This window comes from Galeopterus variegatus, unplaced genomic scaffold, assembly GCF_000696425.1.
Source record: "Galeopterus variegatus unplaced genomic scaffold, G_variegatus-3.0.2 Scaffold807, whole genome shotgun sequence".
Taxonomy (NCBI): domain Eukaryota; kingdom Metazoa; phylum Chordata; class Mammalia; order Dermoptera; family Cynocephalidae; genus Galeopterus; species Galeopterus variegatus.
This window is the reverse complement of record NW_007726918.1, coordinates 253218-271111: the sequence shown is the minus strand read 5'-3', so window position 1 is coordinate 271111 and position 17894 is coordinate 253218. Positions and strand designations below refer to the sequence as shown.

At 48.9% G+C, this 17894-nt stretch overlaps 1 protein-coding gene across 1 annotated transcript in view; it reads left to right on the top strand.

Annotated features, from left to right (window-relative positions):
• Positions 1-229: 229 nt before the first annotated feature.
• Positions 230-17894, top strand: part of SLC8B1 (solute carrier family 8 (sodium/lithium/calcium exchanger), member B1) — a 36577-nt gene continuing 18912 nt past the window's right edge. The window contains exons 1-9 of the mRNA XM_008572586.1: positions 230-264; positions 472-629; positions 2254-2491; positions 14647-14799; positions 14885-14937; positions 15042-15098; positions 15245-15351; positions 15426-15593; positions 16728-16838. Of these exons, the coding sequence (XP_008570808.1) occupies positions 2336-2491; positions 14647-14799; positions 14885-14937; positions 15042-15098; positions 15245-15351; positions 15426-15593; positions 16728-16838 (805 nt within the window). The 5' untranslated portion in view covers positions 230-264; positions 472-629; positions 2254-2335. The remainder of the gene's footprint in view (positions 265-471; positions 630-2253; positions 2492-14646; positions 14800-14884; positions 14938-15041; positions 15099-15244; positions 15352-15425; positions 15594-16727; positions 16839-17894) is intronic.

Genomic DNA, 17894 nt, shown 5'->3' with positions numbered 1-17894 from the left:
GGTGGCGCGGACCGGCGGGCAGGGACCGGAAAGGCCGCGAGGGCCGGCGGAATCGAGGTTCAGAGTTCGCAGGTCCCAGGCCCGGCCCGAAGTAAGAGGAGCCTCCCCGCCCGCCCCGGCGCCTGCGGAGGACCGGGGCACCCCGAGTTCAACTTCTCAACATCCGTCCCGATTGGGAAACTGAGCACAGAGACGTACGTTCCCGTGGTCACGTTCCCGGGGGCTTTGCAGCCCCAGTTTCCTGCCCCTGCTCCTTCTTATCAGGTCTGTCGATCTAACGAGCGCTTGGCGCAGGTACAAGCCTACGGGATGCTCTCAATAAATGCTCACTTGTGAACGAGTAAAAAAAATCGGCGGCCGGTCGAGATGAGACACATGCTGATTCTCATGGGTCGGGGGCACCAGGGGCGCGAGCATTTATTGAGCTCTTATTGAATGCTCTGTTGGCCAGCATTTGTGTTCATTTTACAGATGGGGACTCAGAGGCTCGGAGAGGCGAAGCGAGCTCTCCACGGCCACACAGAAGTAAGTGGCTGAGACAGGACTGGAAACTCGGAGTGTCTGGTCCCAAGTGGGTGCCAGGTGCCAAGAGGAGTAACACTTGGAAGAGGGAAGAGCTGTGTCAACAGGTGAGGAAGGACAGCTGGGACAGGTGCCCTTCCGCCCCCTCCTGGCCTCTTTTCCTTCGGACCTCCTGCGCCCACTCCTTGCCCTATCCTCAGCTACCAGGACATTGGGAAACGTCTGTGCAAAGACTTCTCAAAAACTAAAGAAAACGTTGTTTTATGGTCTTTGTTTTTCCTGATTGCCAAAATAAAATATACTCATAGAACATGTGAAAAAGCAGGGCCGGACCTATGGCTCACTAGGGAGAGTGCGGTGCTGAGTACACCAAGGCCCTGTGTTCGGATCCCATATAGGGATGGCCAGTTGGCTCACTGGCTGAGCGTGGTGCTGACAACACCAAGCCAAGGGTTAAGATCCCCTCACCGGTCATCTTAAAAAAAAAAAGTGAAAAAGCAAAGGGAGGAAATCAGTTTGCCAGGGATTTTTTTTTTTTTTTCAGTTTAATAATATTGAAAGAAATTGAAGCCTTTTGCCCTAGTGTTGATGGAAGGGGCAGATGCTAGAGTCCAGCACTGCTCTGCTGCTACCGGGCTGTGTGACTTTGAGCAATTCACTTCCTTCTGGGCCTCAATTTCCCCATAGGAGGACTGTTGGCTTTGCCACCTCCTTGCCGTGTGGCTTTGGGCAGGTTACAAAACTCCTCTGAGTCCCGATCCCTCCTCTGTAAAAGGAGTGGGGACAATAGCATCCCCAGAATTGTCCTGAGGACTGGATGAGGAAGGCATGGTGCGATGGCTGAGAGTAACAAGCCTGGCTTCACCTCACTGTGACTCAGTTTGCTCATGTGTAAGATTGGAAAAATAGTAGTACCCCCTGTCGGTGTATAGTGGGGATTAAATGAGATCATTCGTGTCAAGTGCTTGGCTCGGTGTAAGACATAAAACAGCAGCATTGCTTAGTAGGCTCTGTAGGATGTAACGGGCTGGTCTGTCTAGGCTTTGAACTGGTGGCCTAGAGCCAAGTCCATCTCCAGAAATATGTTTTCTTTGTTTTGAGGGCTTGCCCAGTCTGGCCACTGCCCGTTTTCCATATTTATCTCACTCGGCTGGCCCCCGGAGGCAGGAGTCTCTGAATGCTGTGTGAAGTCCCTAGTCCCTCCCGGCTCTGATATCTGGTCTCAGGCTGGTGGCTGGGTGGAGAGGGGTAGGTTTTCATAGAGATACCACTGGGGACTCAGAAAGAAGGGCATATTTACTCTGCATGCCAAATAAGCAGCGCCCTGGGTTCCTCCAACAGGACTATATCGAGAATGTGGGTTTTTACATCAGCTTTCCTTTGGTGGTGGGAGGAGGGACAGCAGTTCCAGGCAGGAGTCTCTGAATGCTGTGTGAAGTCCCTAGTCCCTCCCGATTCTGATATCTGGTCTCAGGCTGGTGGCTGGGTGGAGAGGGGCAGGTTTTCATAGAGATACCACTGGGGACTCAGAAAGAAGGGCATATTTACTCTGCATGCCAAATAAGCAGCGCCCTGGGTTCCTCCAACAGACTACATCGAGAATGTGGGTTTTTACATCAGCTTTCCTTTGGTGGTGGGAGGAGGGACAGCAGTTCCTTAGGTGATAAAGTGTTCAGGTCCCTCTTGCTGGGTCCTGGGGTCTTCAGTGACACTTTTCCTCCCATCTTGCAGGCCGTTGGAGCCGCCAGCTGTTTGGACCTGAACTACTGCAGAAGGGGAAGTGGAGAGTGAGGGTCTGGTCTTGTGGGGGCTGATGGCCGGCAAATGGCTGAATCTTCGCTGGGTGCTGAGTTTGCTCTGTGTGCCACTGATGGTGGAGACAGTGTCTGGGGTCAGGGGCCCATCTACAGAGACTCCCATTAGTCCCCAGTTTCCAGCCTCAGGTGTGAACCAGACCCCCATGGTAGACGTGAGTATCCAGGCAAGAAGTGGGAGTTGGGTTGGGGTGTATTCATGCGATCAACAAATGTTTATTGAGCATCTGCTGTGTGCCAGGCACTGAACTGTATCCTAGGATATACCAGGAAACAATACAGTGTAGACAAAAATCCCTCTCCTCAGAGAGCTGACAGTCTCTTGGGTAGACAGATAAAGTAAACATGTACATTTCAGGTAGCACTGTGCTAAGTGCCCTGCAAACAATAGAAAAAGTGATATGGGGGGAGAGTCTGAGAATTTCCAAATATGAAGGAAATGAGGAAATGATTTTTGAGCCAAGCCCGGAATGGAGAGAGAAAGCCACTTACACAGACATTTGGGGGGAAGAGCATTCTGGGCAAAGGGAAGCAGCAAGTGCAAAGGGCCGGAGGCAGGAGCAAACTTGGTGTGTTCAAGGAGGCCAGAATGGCTGGAACAGGGTGAGTGAAGGGAAGAATATTAAAAGAGGAGAATGGAGAGGTAGTGGTGGCCAGATTGCAAAAGGCCTTATAGGCTGAGGCTAGGAGGTGAGGATTGCTTTACAACAGGGTGGAGCCAATGGAGGGTTTTAAGCAGAGGGATGTCAAAATCTGATTTATTTCTTCAGGGGATCTATCTGATTGCTTTGGGAGAATGGATTGACAGGGCAGAGGGTGGTAGCCTAGTGGGGAGGCTCCTACAGCCATCCAGGTGAGTGATAGTGGTTGTGGGAGATGGGAAAGAAGGGGGATTCGGAATAAATGTTGGAGGCACAGTGAGCAGGACATACTGATGGATGAGACAGAGGGACGTGGTGGGAGAAAGGGAGGAGTCACGGATGGCTCTGGGTTTCTGGCCTGATCTGAATGTGTGATGGTGCTGTTGATTTGAATGGGGAGCACCAAGGAGGAGCACACTGGAGTTAGAGGCAAGAAGGCTTCCTGCCGGGGCATGGAGCAGATGAGCCGTTGAGACAGGCTGCAGGGAACTTGCATCATTCTACTGTGATGTGTGTAAGGGGAGGAGGTGACAGCGGATCCAGAGTAAAAGCATGAAGGCAGGGGACTGCTTAAGATGACCCCCTAGAGTCCTCTCCAGCTGCAGGGTGCTGGAGTTCTCACCATGTATTTTCTTGGACAGGAATTCCAAATTCAAACCTGAGAGCGTTTAGTGCCATGCCAACTTTATGGGGCTGCAAACTGACTTCATGCCCATGGTCTGAGGCAGGCAAACAGGCAATTAAGCCCATTTTACAGATGGAAAAGTGGTTTGTGGTTACTTGGGTTACAAAATTGATGGCTGCCTCCAGGGGCATGCTTTTTGGGGGCAGGAAAACTGGGTGATCTGTGGCTTGTGCCAGATAATCTCTCCATGTTATTGAGCACTTAGGTGAGCACTGTGCCCAACTCACCAAATCCTCCTCCAAACCCCATGAGGTTGGTGTGATTATCTCTGTGCTGTAGATGAGGATGCTGAGGTTCAGGGAAGCGAAGGTGGCCGTGAGGGGAGTGGCAGAGCCCAGATATGAACTCATGGTTGCCTCATGCTGAGTCCAAACTGTAACCCTCTAGTCCACAGTCTCCCTCCCAGGACAGACATGGACAGCTACGATTATGGAAGTCCTCTACTCTCCAGGGATCCTGAAGGCAGGGAAAGCCCTCTCACCTTTGAGCCTTTTTGAATAATCATTTTCAGCAAATATTTATTGAGCACCTACTATGTGCCAGGACCTGTGTCACCTGCTGGGATATAGCAGTGAGCAGATAAATACGATCCCTGCCCCTTCACAGAGCTTCCACTCTAGTGGGGGTCATGGATAAGAAGCAAGTTAACAAACAAATCCACAGGATAATGTACTTGGTGGTTAGTAAAATAGCAAACAGAATGGGGGATGGGATGGAGAGAAATGGGGAGGGGCAGCTGCTTTGCCTCAGACAATCACAGAAGGCTTCTCTGAGTTGGGGACATTTTGATTGAGATCTGAATGCCTTGTGAAGATCTGTGGGAAGAGCAGCCTAGGCAGAGGGAACAGTAGGTGCAAAGGCCCTGGGTCAGGAGCAGAATGGTGTATTTCATAAACAAAGTGGCTGGAATAGTGAGCAAGGCAAAGAAGTGGGGGAGATAAGGAAGGAGAGAGAACAGGAGCCAGATCATGTGGGACCAAGTGAACCACTTGCAGACTTGGGCTGTTACTAGGGGTAAGATGGGAGCCATAGGAGGATTCAGAGCATGGGAAGGATGTGATCTAATTTTTATGAGATCCCACCGGCTGCTGTGGTAGAACCGACTGTAGGGGCAGAGGCAGGTAGCAGGGAGGAGGCTGGCACAGCCGTCTAGGTGAGATGGTGGCAGTGGCCTTGGGTAGAGGTCTGACATGGAGTTGTTTGGGAAACTGTAGGAACAGGACCTGCTGAGCCACTCAATGCCCAATGCCCTTAGGCCAGGCTGGCCTGAGTGTGGCCTCAGTGGACCAGCGACAGGTTGGGCATCAGACCACCAGGGCCCAATGGTTCAAGGAGACTCCTTTTAGGAAAGAGGAAAATCTGGAAAAAATCTCCTTAGAACAGATCTCACAATAGTGTTTTCTAGTCAAAAAATGTTGGGCATTTAGGGCTGATCCTTGGAGGGCTGAGGGGGCTAAGACAGCAGGTACAGAGAGCTCAGTTTTCCCCTCTGGAAAAAAAAGTAATTCAAGCTGATTTTACTGAGTGCTAACTATATACCAGGCACTCTTCTGAGCACATGGATTAACTCATTTAATTCCACATCTCAGGGATCAGCACTGCAGCCCACAAATCAAATCCAGTTCACTGTTGGCTTTTATACAGCCCAGGAGCTAAAAATGTCTTTTATATTTTTAATTGGTTGGAAAGAAAAGAACACTACTTACTTTATGACACATGACAATCATATGAAATTCAAATTTCAGTGTCATAAATACCATTTTATTGGAACACATCCACACCCATTCATTATGTATCGTGGGTGATCACTTTCATGCTACATTAGCAGAGTCGAGTGGCCCACAGAGGGGAAAAGATTTGGGCCCCTATAGAAAGAGTTTGCCAACCTCTGCCTCACTTTATAGAGGAGGAAACTGGGACACAGAGAAGTTAAGTGACTTGTCCAAAGGGGGAACCAGGATTTCAGCCCAGGCAGCATGGTTCCAGAGCCCTGTACTCGTAACCAGAGCACCACACAGCCTTGCCGAGCAGTTCCCACAAGCGTGAGGGGCCTTTGGGAATACCAGTGCTAGTTTTCTGCTCCTGGGCTGGCTTCCTGGTGGGAGACCGCTATTCTCCCCTCCCAACATCTGCCTTGAAAACCTGCATCATCCGGGTCTAGCTGTAGGGTTGGGGAGGAGGGGCCCTGGGCTGGCTTCCTGGTGGGAGACCGCTATTCTCCCCACCCAACATCTGCCTTGAAAACCTGCATCATCCGGGTCTAGCTGTAGGGTTGGGGAGGAGGGGGTGTGTCCAGATCACGTCTTCAGCTTCTCTTTTTGGGGCTGATTAAAAATGGTGTTAAGTAGGTAAGATGGCGTTGAAGGTATTATAATGTCTCTGTTTAACTGACTCTAGACCAGTGTATTAGTTTCCTGCTGTAACAAATTACTGCAAACTTAGTGGCTTAAAGAACACACGTTTATTAGTATCTTACAGTTCTGGAGGTCAGAAGCCTGAAATGGGTTTCACTGGGCTAAAATCAAGGTGTCAGCAGCAGGGCTGTGCTCCTTTTGGAGGCTCTGGGGAGAATCCGATCCCTTGCCTTTTCCGGCTTCTAGAGGCCTCCTGCCTTCCTTGCCTCGTGGCTTTTCCTCCTTCTTTAAAGCCAGCAGCATAGCATCTTCTGAACTCTCTCTCTTTCTCTCTTGACTTCGTCATCACATCTCCTTCCCTGATTCTGATCCTCCTGCTGCCCTGTAACCATAAGAACGCTTGTGGCTACATTGGACCCACCGGATAATCCAGGATGCTCTCCCCCTCTCAAGATCTTGAACTTAATCCCTTTTGCGGTGGAATGTCACATATTCACAGGTTCTGGGGATTAGGATGTGGACATCTTTGGGGGGGCTGAGCACATCCAGCCAGGATGAACCTGGTGCTTGCGACCCCCCACTGCCTCCCTGTCCTAACCGGGCTGTTGCATGAGGAGGTGCTTTTGGCTGCGGGTAACGACATTTGGGGAGGACATCTGGATTATGATAGCTCAAGCCTTTCTTGATGGGTACTAACTAACAAAAATGGAAAAGTTTTAAACATGTTCCCTTGGTTTCCTAGCTATTTAATTTTTTGGCTTCTTTGGGGAGCCAGTGTGGACTTTGATAGTCTGCATTCCACATAAGATCATAGAGAGCAGAGGTGCACTTAACAAAACGTGTGGCACCATGGTGACAATGACCAGATCAAGTTTGATGAAGACCACTGTATAGGTGAGGAAACCAAGGCCCAGAGACATCAAGGGGCTCACTGAAGGTCATACAGCAAGTCACTGTCAAAGCTGGGTCTCAAACCAGGGCTTCTTATCCTCTCAGCCGTCCCTGTCTTCCACACCAGTCCTACTGGTACAGGTTTGAAAACTGACAGCCCAGGGGCCAAATCAGTTGTACGGACATATCTGGCTGCTGTGGTTTCTTTTATTTTTCTGTGGAGTGGGGGATTGTTTTTTGTTTTATANACATAAGATCATAGAGAGCAGAGGTGCACTTAACAAAACGTGTGGCACCATGGTGACAATGACCAGATCAAGTTTGATGAAGACCACTGTATAGGTGAGGAAACCAAGGCCCAGAGACATCAAGGGGCTCACTGAAGGTCATACAACAAGTCACTGTCAAAGCTGGGTCTCAAACCAGGGCTTCTTATCCTCTCCGCCGTTCCTGTCTTCCACACCAGTCCTACTGGTACAGGTTTGAAAACTGACAGCCCAGGGGCCAAATCAGTTGTACGGACACATCTGGCTGCTGTGGTTTCTTTTATTTTTCTGTGGAGTGGGGGATTGTTTTTTGTTTTATAACAAATGTTTCTGCAGAGCTTGCACCTTCCAGTTCACCACAATGGCCAGCAGCCCCTGTGGTTACTTACTCACCTACCTGATTCCTGAGGCATTGGGCTTGCAGCCATTTCCTATTCAGCCTGACTGCTGAAACTGGGACTGAGTTAGGGACTCAGGAAAGAGAATGGGCAGGGAGTGGGAGGAGACTGAAAAGCCACCCACTCCCAGGTTCAGAACAATACTACCTTGACTCTGCCTCTCCTGGGCAGAGAGCTGGGGAGGGGTCCCCAGGGGCCTGGGGGAGGGGATGGCTAGCTGGAGGTGGGGGCGTGGCAGGCTGTGCAGGAATGTGACTGTGCAGGCCAGTTTTGAGGGACCTGCCTTGCTGACTCACTCTGCTCTCAGGGAGCTGGAAGGAGCTGGGGTGGGTACGTGCTCCCTGGCTGACCCTGAGGAGGGAAGGCAGGAAGAGGGAGATGCCTGTGCCCAATTGGGATGTTTCCCCAGGATCTTCAGCTAGTAATTTTGAGGCAGAGCTGATACTGAAGCCATTTAATAGTGGTGGGGCCTGTGTGCCCTTGGGCAAGTCACTTTGTCTCTCTGTGCCTCAGTTTTCTCATCTATGAAGTGGAAACAGTTGTACCAACCTCCTTGGTCTCTTGTGAAGACTGAGTGAGATGATGCCCCACAGTGTGTGGCAGAATACTTTTGAGGACCTACTACGTGCCAGGCAACAGGTGAGACTTTGGTGAGAGAGGTAGATGTTAAACAAGTCAATGATCCTATCAACAACTGGATTTCAAAACATGGTAAGTGCTTTGAAGAAGACCTGGGATGATGAGAGCTTATAATAACGGGAATCCAACCCAGGCTGGGAGTAGTCAGGGAGAGCTTCCTGGAGGAAGCATCTTGGGAATTAAGAATTGGAGGATGTGGATTAACTGGGGGAAAAGGAGTGGTATACCAGGCAGAAGGAACAGCACATGCATTCAAAAGCCAGGACATGGCCAGGAGGGTCTGGGTGTTCCAGAAGACTGGACAGCTGACGAGACCTGCTTGTCTGGAGACTGATAATGGCAGAGGACAGCTGGGACAAATAGGGGGCTATGGAGGACTCTTCAGCAACTGGAGGAGGGGCATTTTTAAAAGAGCCCTTCTGGTAAGATTGGGGGCAGGCAGGTGGGATGGGAGCCTCTGCAGTTTTCTGTGGTGGTGGAGACGGAAGGAAGGGATGAATTCCAGTATGAGTTGAGATAAAAATTACAAACTTAGATAATAATATGGCAACTAATATTTACTGAGCTCCTACTAGGTGCCAATTCAGCTATGTTATCTCTGTCTTCTTATCTGGGGGCACGCGGGTGTTATTGTGGCCATTGTCAGAGGAGGAAACTGAGGTTAATTGATCTGCCCAAGGACACTAGCCTTAGGATTCCAACCAGGCAGCTCGACATAGGGAGCTCTGCTGCTTCCCAGCACTGTATTATTATTGTTGTTTTTCCCAGAAGAGCAAGCGGTTTAGGCAGCCCCTCCTGCTTTCCTGTGTCCCCATCCAAGGTCCTCCCTCTTTGGGCTGGCCAGGACCCTCACCTGTCAGAAACCCCTTGGGTGACTCTATCTCCTTGGGAAATTCCTGGGCCTAGCAGAGCCACAGGCCTGGGCTCAGGGCAAGACTGAAGCCCTCCCGCTCCAGTGTGGAAGGAGCCCAGCCTGACTTGGTTTTGGGCGGGAGCTGGGGGGGGGAAGGGGGTGCTGGGAGGGATGAGGGGATCTCAGAGCAGAAATCTAGGACTTGTATCTGCATTTTCTCGGTGGGAATAGTTGCTGGCAGCCAGCTTGGAGATTCCAGGCCCGGGGTTAGGATGCTCACATCACCGCTCCAGCCTTGGGTGCAAACTTTTTCTGTAAAGGGCCAGATAGTAAATATTTTCAGCTTTGTAGGCCACAGGGCCTCTGCGACTATACCCTCTGCTGTTGCAGCGCCAGAGCAGCTGCGGGCTGCATAAGTGAATGGGCGTGGTTGTGTTCCAGTAAACATTTAGGGACACGGAAATTTGAATTTTATATAATTTTATGTGTCATGAAATGTTCTTTTTTTAATTTATGTTTTCCAACCATTTAAAAATGTAAAAATCAAGGCTGGCAGGTTAGCTCAGTTGGTTGTTACAACACCAAGGTCAAGGGTTTGGATTCCTGTACTGGCCAGCTGCAAAAAAGATTTTAATATAAAAAAAACAAAAACGTAAAAATCATTCTTGCCATATAGGCTGTGCAAAACCAAGTGGTGGATCGGATTTGGCCTGAGGGCCAGGGTTTGCTGACCCCTGGTTTTCTCCTATGTTAAATGGGATTCATTTCATTTACCTGGCAGGAGTGTTGAAAGGCTGCACAAAATCATTTAATCATTAAGGCAGTCATTAACGCAAATATATTAAGCTCCTACTATGTGTCAGGGTTAGGGCAAATACAAATTCCCTTTTTTCAAACTTTAGATAGTAATCCAGTAAAAAAGGAAATAAACAGTAATTACAGATTGTGGTAACGGCTCTGAAGGTAGAAACTGCATGGTAAGATAAAGAGGAGTTGTGGGGAGAGTAACTACTTTACATGGAAGGGCTCTGAGGAGGGAAAATGTGAACACCTGTAATCTCGTTTGATTCCTTCATCAGCAGGGTTGGTATAATTAGTCCCATTTTACAGATGATGCAGCTGAGGCTCGAAGAGGGGAAGTGAATTGCTATAGATACAGCTCTTAGAAGGTGGAGCTGAGTGGGTATTAGGCTCAGGCTGTCGTGATCCAAATTTCATGCTTCTCACTGCTTCATCCTTTCTGAGGGCAGGACATGATAGAAAAATTGAGGGCTGGGGATGGGGCTGGGGTCTCAGTCCCCGCTCCAGGAACACACAGTTTGCTGAAACACATATAGTGGGTAGAGGGCTCAGAGACAAGAAATCTCACCTCCAGTTTGGTGTTGGTGGGAGCTGAGAGAGGGCTTGTGCAGGAGGTGGGACTGTGGTTTGATAAGCTTTTTATTTTTTAATTATAGTAAGTTAAACATAACCTAACATTTACCATCTTAACCTTTTTTTTTTAAAAAGATGACCGGTAAGGGGATCTTAACCCTTGACTTCGTGTTTTCAGCACCATGCTCACCCAGTGAGCAAACCGGCCATCCCTATATAGGATCCGAACCCGTGGCCTTGGTGTTAATAGCACCGCACTCTCCCGAGTGAGCCACAGGCCAGCCCCCATCTTAACCTTTTTAAGTGTACAGTTCAATGGCATTAAGTACATTCACATTGTGGTGCAACCATCACCAACATTCATCTGCAGAACTTTTCATCTTGCATGTTGTTTTGCGTTGCTTTGCCCCCCACGGATTTGTCACCCTATTTCCCCTGGGTGACAGAGATGAAAGGATTACCCAAAGCCCATCTCTTCTGAACAGTGAGAAGCCCCGAAGTGGTTAACTTCCTTTCCTCGGGAAATTAACTCCGAACTGGGGTTCTCTTCCTGCATTTATTTTCCAGACCAGGAAGTTACAGAAAGAGAACATAGGTGGGGTTATAGTTTAACAGTATAGGCTGGTAACTTTCAGTGATAACAAGCCAAATCGTGGACATTCCAGTAAGGCAATTAACAAAAGCTTGATCTTAGCAAATATTCCTTCCTACAGCAATCTCTCAGTATCTTTACATCACAATCAGTAACTAGTCTGTCTTTGAGCCAGCAACCTGCTGTGCCACAATCCTTATCTTGCAACAGAGACTTATAGCCTGAAGGAAATTTCCTGTCCTTGCAAGGTCAATATTTGAAACTGCAAGGCTTTGGAAAACCAGGCCCTGTGAAGTACATATGCTTTTTAGTATATTCTACACCTGCAAAACTAAAACTCTGGGGCTGGCCCGTGGCTCATTCGGGAGAGTGTGGTGCTGATAACACCAAGGCCCCGGGTTCGGATCCCATATAGGGATGGCCGGTTTGCTCACTGGGTGAGCGTGGTGCTGACAACACCAAGTCAAGGGTTGAGATCCCCTTACCGGTCATCTTTTAAAAAAAAAAAAAAAACTAAAACTCTGTACCCATAAATAGCAATTCCCCATTCTCTCCTCCCTGCAGCCCCTGGCAACTACCATTCTGCTTTCTGTCTCTGTGAACGTGACCACTCTAGGAACCCCATAGAAGTGGAGTCATGCAGTATTTGTCTTTTTATGACTAGCTTATTTAACTTAGCAGAATGTCCTCAAGGCTCATGCATATGGTAGCATGTGTCAGAATTGCTTTTCTTTTAAAGGCTGAATGATGTTCCATTGTATGTATCTACCACATTTTATCCATTCACCTGTCAGTGGACACTTGGGTTGCTTCCAAACCTTTTAGCTATTGTGAATAATGCTGCTGTGAATACGGATGTACAAATATCTCTTTGAGACCCTGCTTTCAATTCGTTTGGATATATACTCAGAAATGGGATTGCTGGAAATATGATAATTCCATTTTTAATTTTTGGAAGGACAACCACACTGTTTGCACAGTGGCTGCACCATCTTACACTCCTACCATTACACAGGATTTCAGTTTCTCCACATCTGCATCAACATTTATAAATCTGTTTCTTGTTTTTGATAGTAGCCACCTGAATAGGTATGAGGTGATATTGACAAAACTTTTGAACAAAAAGTTTGAGAAGGGGAAATGTCTAGGGAGAGGGCATTGCTTAAGTAAATGTGTAACAGGACAAAGGGCTAGTAGCCATTGTATAGAGAGCTACTACAAATCAATCAGAGAAAGCAAACATTCCAGTTGGAAAAATCGGCAGTTCAGAGAAGAAATATAAATGGCCACTTAACTTCAGGGGTAATCAGGGGCTTGCAATTTGACAACATCAGGATTCCTATCACGTTGGTCTGAACTAGACTTCCAATGGCCAGTGTTGGAGCAGGCTTAGGAGAGTTGCTTATTTCCCATCTTGATGGGAGTGTATACAGGTAGAGCTTGGGGAGGATATGGTGGCAAAATCCATCAACCTTTAAGATACTTATCTCTCTGCAACAGACACCGTCAGGGCCCTGACTATATTCTTTGGACCCTACCATTTATGATGGGTGTTTATTGACTTCAGGTAGCCAGTATGTTTTTCCAGAAATGCCTGTTAGCATGGCAGGCCAGAAGGGCATGGCAGGCCAGAAGGGCTGGGGAATTAACACCTCCAACCCCAGCAGTTCTCACGCAATGGCTGATGGGAGTTGGTATATAAATACCCCAGCTCCCTTGCCCTGGGATTAAGTGCCAGCAGCCTGTGCTGGTAACTGGCTTAACCAGCCTTCATTGGCTGCTTCTCCTTCCCCGTCCCACTTCCCTGTTTCTAAGTTTGTATTTTAAACCTTTAGATGACCACATCATACATCTAAATCCTTGTCTCTGGGGCCGGCCCGTGGCTCACTCGGGAGAGTGAGGTGCTGATAACACCAAGGCCACGGGTTCGGATCCTATATAGGGATGGCCGGTTAGCTCACTGGGTGAGCTTGGTGCTGACAACACCAAGTCAAGGGTTAAGATCCCCTTACCGGTCATCTTTTACAAAATAAAAAATAAAAAAATAAAAATAAATCCTTGTCTCTGTGGCTGCTTCTGGAGGAACCCAGGCTAAGATACCCTGTGACTTAGCACTTTCACTTCTGGAATGCTCTCTGGCATAATATTCTCACAGGGCTCAGAGAGTCACATGCAGGGAAGTTCATTGTTGGTAATACTGAAAAACTAGACACACCCACCTGCCCCCCAGTAGGAAAATGGTTATCTCAATTATGAATCATCCATAGTACAAAATACTCTGCTGCTGTTAAAAAGACTGCAGTGAGGCAGAGGAGTGTGATGAGGCTCTGGAGCCTCAAACTGCATGGGTCCCAATGCTGGCTCTACCACTGAGTGATCCCTGAGACATTGCTTTAGTCACCTTATCTGTAATAATGGGCACGGTAGTAGTACCTTCTTCACAGGATTGTTGTGCAGATTAATTGAGGTACAGTCTAAGCTCATAGTACTATATCTGGCATATAGAAATCATTCAGTGTTTTGACCTAATGTGTATTAATGTATATTAATATAAGTATGATACATTTTTTTTTAGTTTTTTAATTTTTTGTCAGTTCACTGGTACAGGGATCAAACCCTAGACCTTAATGTTATCAGCACTGTAGATAATACAAATGTTAAGTGGTAAAAGCAAATTACAGAAACAAGATTTAGGATGAACCCATTTCTGTAAAACAAAACAAACTGTATAATAAGATGTATATGCAAATGTAATTGAACTGAGAAATGTGCGTAAGGATGTGCTTCAAATTGACCATGGTGGGACTGTTGGAGAGGTGAGGTTATGGAGGGCTGGGAAAAGAAGTGGGAATTTTTTTTTTTTTATTTTTTTCCTTTTTGTCTTTTTCCGTGTCCGGCAACGGATCGCAACCCTCAGTGTTGCCCCCGTACCAGACAGGGGACCGGCAACGGGATTGCAACCCTCGGTGTTGCTCCCGCACCTCGCTCAGCCAGTGAGCGGGAACCGGTCTGTATGTGGGATCCGAACCCTCGGGCGGGAGCGCCGCTGCGCTTCCCAAGCAGCACACCTATCCAGTGTGCCACCGGGCCGGCCCAGAAGTGGGAATTTAGAAGTCTTTTTATATATTATTTTGGTTTGGTTTTTTTGGAAATAAACATGTATTCATGAATTATGGTCATTTTATTATTTATTATTTTTATTTATTTATTTTTAATGATGACTGGTAAGGGGATCTCAACCCTTGGCTTGGTGTTGTCAACACCACGCGCAGCCAGTGAGCCGACTTATTTATTTATTTTTAATGATGACCGGTAAGGGGATCTCAACCCTTGGCTTGGTGTTGTCAACACCACGCGCAGCCAGTGAGCCGACCAGCCATCCCTATATGGGATCCGAACCCGTGGCCTTGGTGTTATCAGCACCACACTCTCCCAAGTGAGCCACAGGCAGGCCCTTCCACAAGTTTATTTTTAAAAATAAAAGTGCACAATTGGCACCTGGAGGGTATGGGGGGCTTGGAGACCAGGCTGAAGGGAGGTTATGTTTAGCTGCTTAGATGGGCCTAGTCACCTTGGGGGCCTCTGCCCCTGATGTCCCCTTCCATCCCTTACTGCAGTGTCGCAACGTGTGTGGCCTGAATGTCTCTGACCGCTGTGACTTCATCCGGACCAACCCCGACTGCCGCAGTGGAGGGGGCTACCTGGACTACCTCGAAGGCATCTTCTGCCACTTCCCTCCCAACCTCCTTCCTCTGGCCATCACCATCTACGTGAGGCCCTGCCCCAGGGGAGCTAGGGGGGAGGGTGGCCCGAGCAGGACTTAACTCTTCTTCCCCTCTCTGGCCCCCCACCAAGGTTTCCTGGCTGCTTTATCTCTTTCTGATTCTGGGAGTCACGGCGGCGAAGTTGTGAGTGGCCTGGGCTCATATCCAGCTTAGAGATGGGAGAAGCATGGCGGGGGGATAGGGGCTGGTCACTGTGGAAGCCCTTACTGTTTGCTTTTTCTCCATAGTTTCTGCCCTAACTTGTCAGCCATTTCCACCACACTCAAGCTCTCCCACAACGTGGCAGTATCCTTTTATCCAGGGTCCTACACCTTGGAGGGAGGGCTGGCAGCTGGGGGGCAGGCTGGGGGACAGGATAGTGGCTCATGATCCAAGAAAGGCCCAGGCGTGCTGCGTCTTCTGTACTAATTCCCCTTGACACACTCCCCCATGGCGTCACCTTCCTGGCGTTTGGGAATGGCGCACCTGATATCTTCAGCGCCTTGGTGGCTTTCTCGGATGCGCGCACAGCGGGCCTGGCCTTGGGGGCACTGTTTGGTGAGAGCAGTCCCAGCTTGGGTGGGGCAGCAGGAAGGGTGCAGGGCTCTGAGCCCTGGCATCCTCTTCTTCAGGTGCGGGCGTGCTGGTCACCACGGTGGTGGCCGGTGGCATCGCAATCCTGCACCCCTTCATGGCCGCCTCCAGGCCCTTCCTCAGGGACATCATTTTCTACATGGTGGCTGTGTTCCTGACCTTCACTGCGCTCTACCATGGCAGGGTCAACCTGGAGTGGGCTCTGGGTGAGCAGCCACAAGGCTGGGCAGGGGCATCCCAGGGCTGATGGGTGGGAGGCTCAGGAAGTGCCCAGGGACAGAGGACCGTGAGCGGGTGGCCAGCGGGGGTTGAGGGGGTTGGTTTGATTCCAGGTGACAGAAACCCTACTCAGGCTGTCTTGAGCAAGAAGAACTCAGATAACCAAAGGGGGCTGGGCAGAGCCAGGAGAAAGGGATGGGAGATGTTCAAATGTTCATAAAATTTCCAGTTTTAACAAGCAGTACCACTGGGATGCTGACTGTGGCCACCACGGTCCCAGCAGTAAACTTGTTCCATTCAGATGGTTCAAGGGTATGAATGAAGGGTCGATTAACAGGAGAAAGGGATGGGAGATGTTCAAATGTTCATAAAATTTCCAGTTTTAACAAGCAGTACCACTGGGATGCTGACTGTGGCCACCAGGGTCCCAGCAGTAAACTTGTTCCATTCAGATGGTTCAAGGGTATGAATGAAGGGTCGATTAGTACAGAGGGTTAGGAAACCAGCAAGGGACACTGAGGTGTGGAGGCACCCAGGGACCAGTAGGAGTGGGAGCTGTCCCCATCCTCACTTCCCATGTCTGAAGGGGCAGGGAATGGGGTGTCTGGAGCCCAGTGAGGGCTGGAGGCCTGGAGCTGATGCCACGTAGCCTGAGCTACAGTCACAGAGAGCCACAGGTCCTGCCAGAGCCACACACCACATCACGGAGGAAGTGGGAGAGAAATACCCCAAACTCTCTCTCCTGCTGCTTCTGACAGCTTGTTGGGCTAATCTCATTGGCTGAACCCAGTTGCAGCCAGAGCTTGGGTGATGCAGTCTGCAGGGCCAGCCTCCCAGGGCACACAGCAGGACACTGAACCTTAGCACTTGAGTGGGGGCTTGGAGGCCACTCTGTGCCAGGTGTTACCTCCTTGACTGCCAGATTGCAGAGGAACTAGAAAGGGAAGATGGGCAGTGGAGACAGGAGGTAGGAGTGGGGGGCTCAGGAAACGGCCATTTACAGTCTGGGCTAACACAGATAGTCCTCACTACCATGCACCAGCAGCAGAGCTGCCAGACCTTGTGCTCTGGGCCCTGCAGCCAGGATGCCACTTGGTGACAGCCTGAGCCTTTGTCTGCAGGCTACTTGGGCTTGTATGTGTTCTACGTGGTCACTGTGGTTCTCTGCACCTGGATCTACCGATGGCAGTGGAGAAGAAGATCCCTGGTCTACTCCAGGCCAGATACTCCAGGTAAGAGTCTGTATCGAGCCCCCAGGAGAGGGCTGGTGGAGTCTGGGAACCTCCGTGCCCTTCACTGCTGCCTTATGTGTCTTGAGGCCAAGGCCATTGGCCCCGCCAAGCCTATCTCCTCTTCCTGCTTTTTCTACTCATTCTACAAGGTCCCACCTGCATGCTTTGGCTTGTGCCGATGAGCCTCCTCCTCGCCCGTGTGTCCCAGCTCACTAGTTCTTCCTCCATGCTGCCCTTAGGGCAGTCCTTCTAAGAGCTGCACTGCTCATGTGCCTTCCTGCTCCCCACTACCCTTGGGGTGAAATCCAAACACACCTGTATACACAAATATATGCACACACACATGCGTACACATACACAAATACACATCATACACATAGACAAAAACATGCACGTGCACACACAAACATACACACAAACACATCATACACAGACAAATACATGTGCACACATACACTAATACATGTACACACATACGCAAATATATGCAAACACACCGGAACACACACATCACAAATATAGAACACAAGTATACAACACACACATACACAAATATAGAACAAACACACAAATACATACAAAACATACACATATACAAATACACATCATACGTATACAAAGACATGTACATACACATGCAAACACACATAAAGAATGCACACACATACACAAAGACATGCACACACACAAATGCACAACACACTACACCACACAAATACATGACACACACACAAATGTGTACATACACAAATATATAAATATACAACACACAATACATAAATATACAACATGTACACATATACAAATACAGGATACACACAAATACATGCATATACAAATACACAAATACCTGCACAACACACACGCATACACAAATACTACACACAGACACATGTATAATGTACTGAGTATTTACTATCTGCTAGGCACATGTGTCATTTTACTCCTCACTGGCACCACTTTGGGGTAGGGACTATTATTGTCCCTCTTTTACGGATGAGGAAACAGACTCAGGGAGATCAAGTCCACTCAAGACCAGAGAGCCGGAGAGGAGCA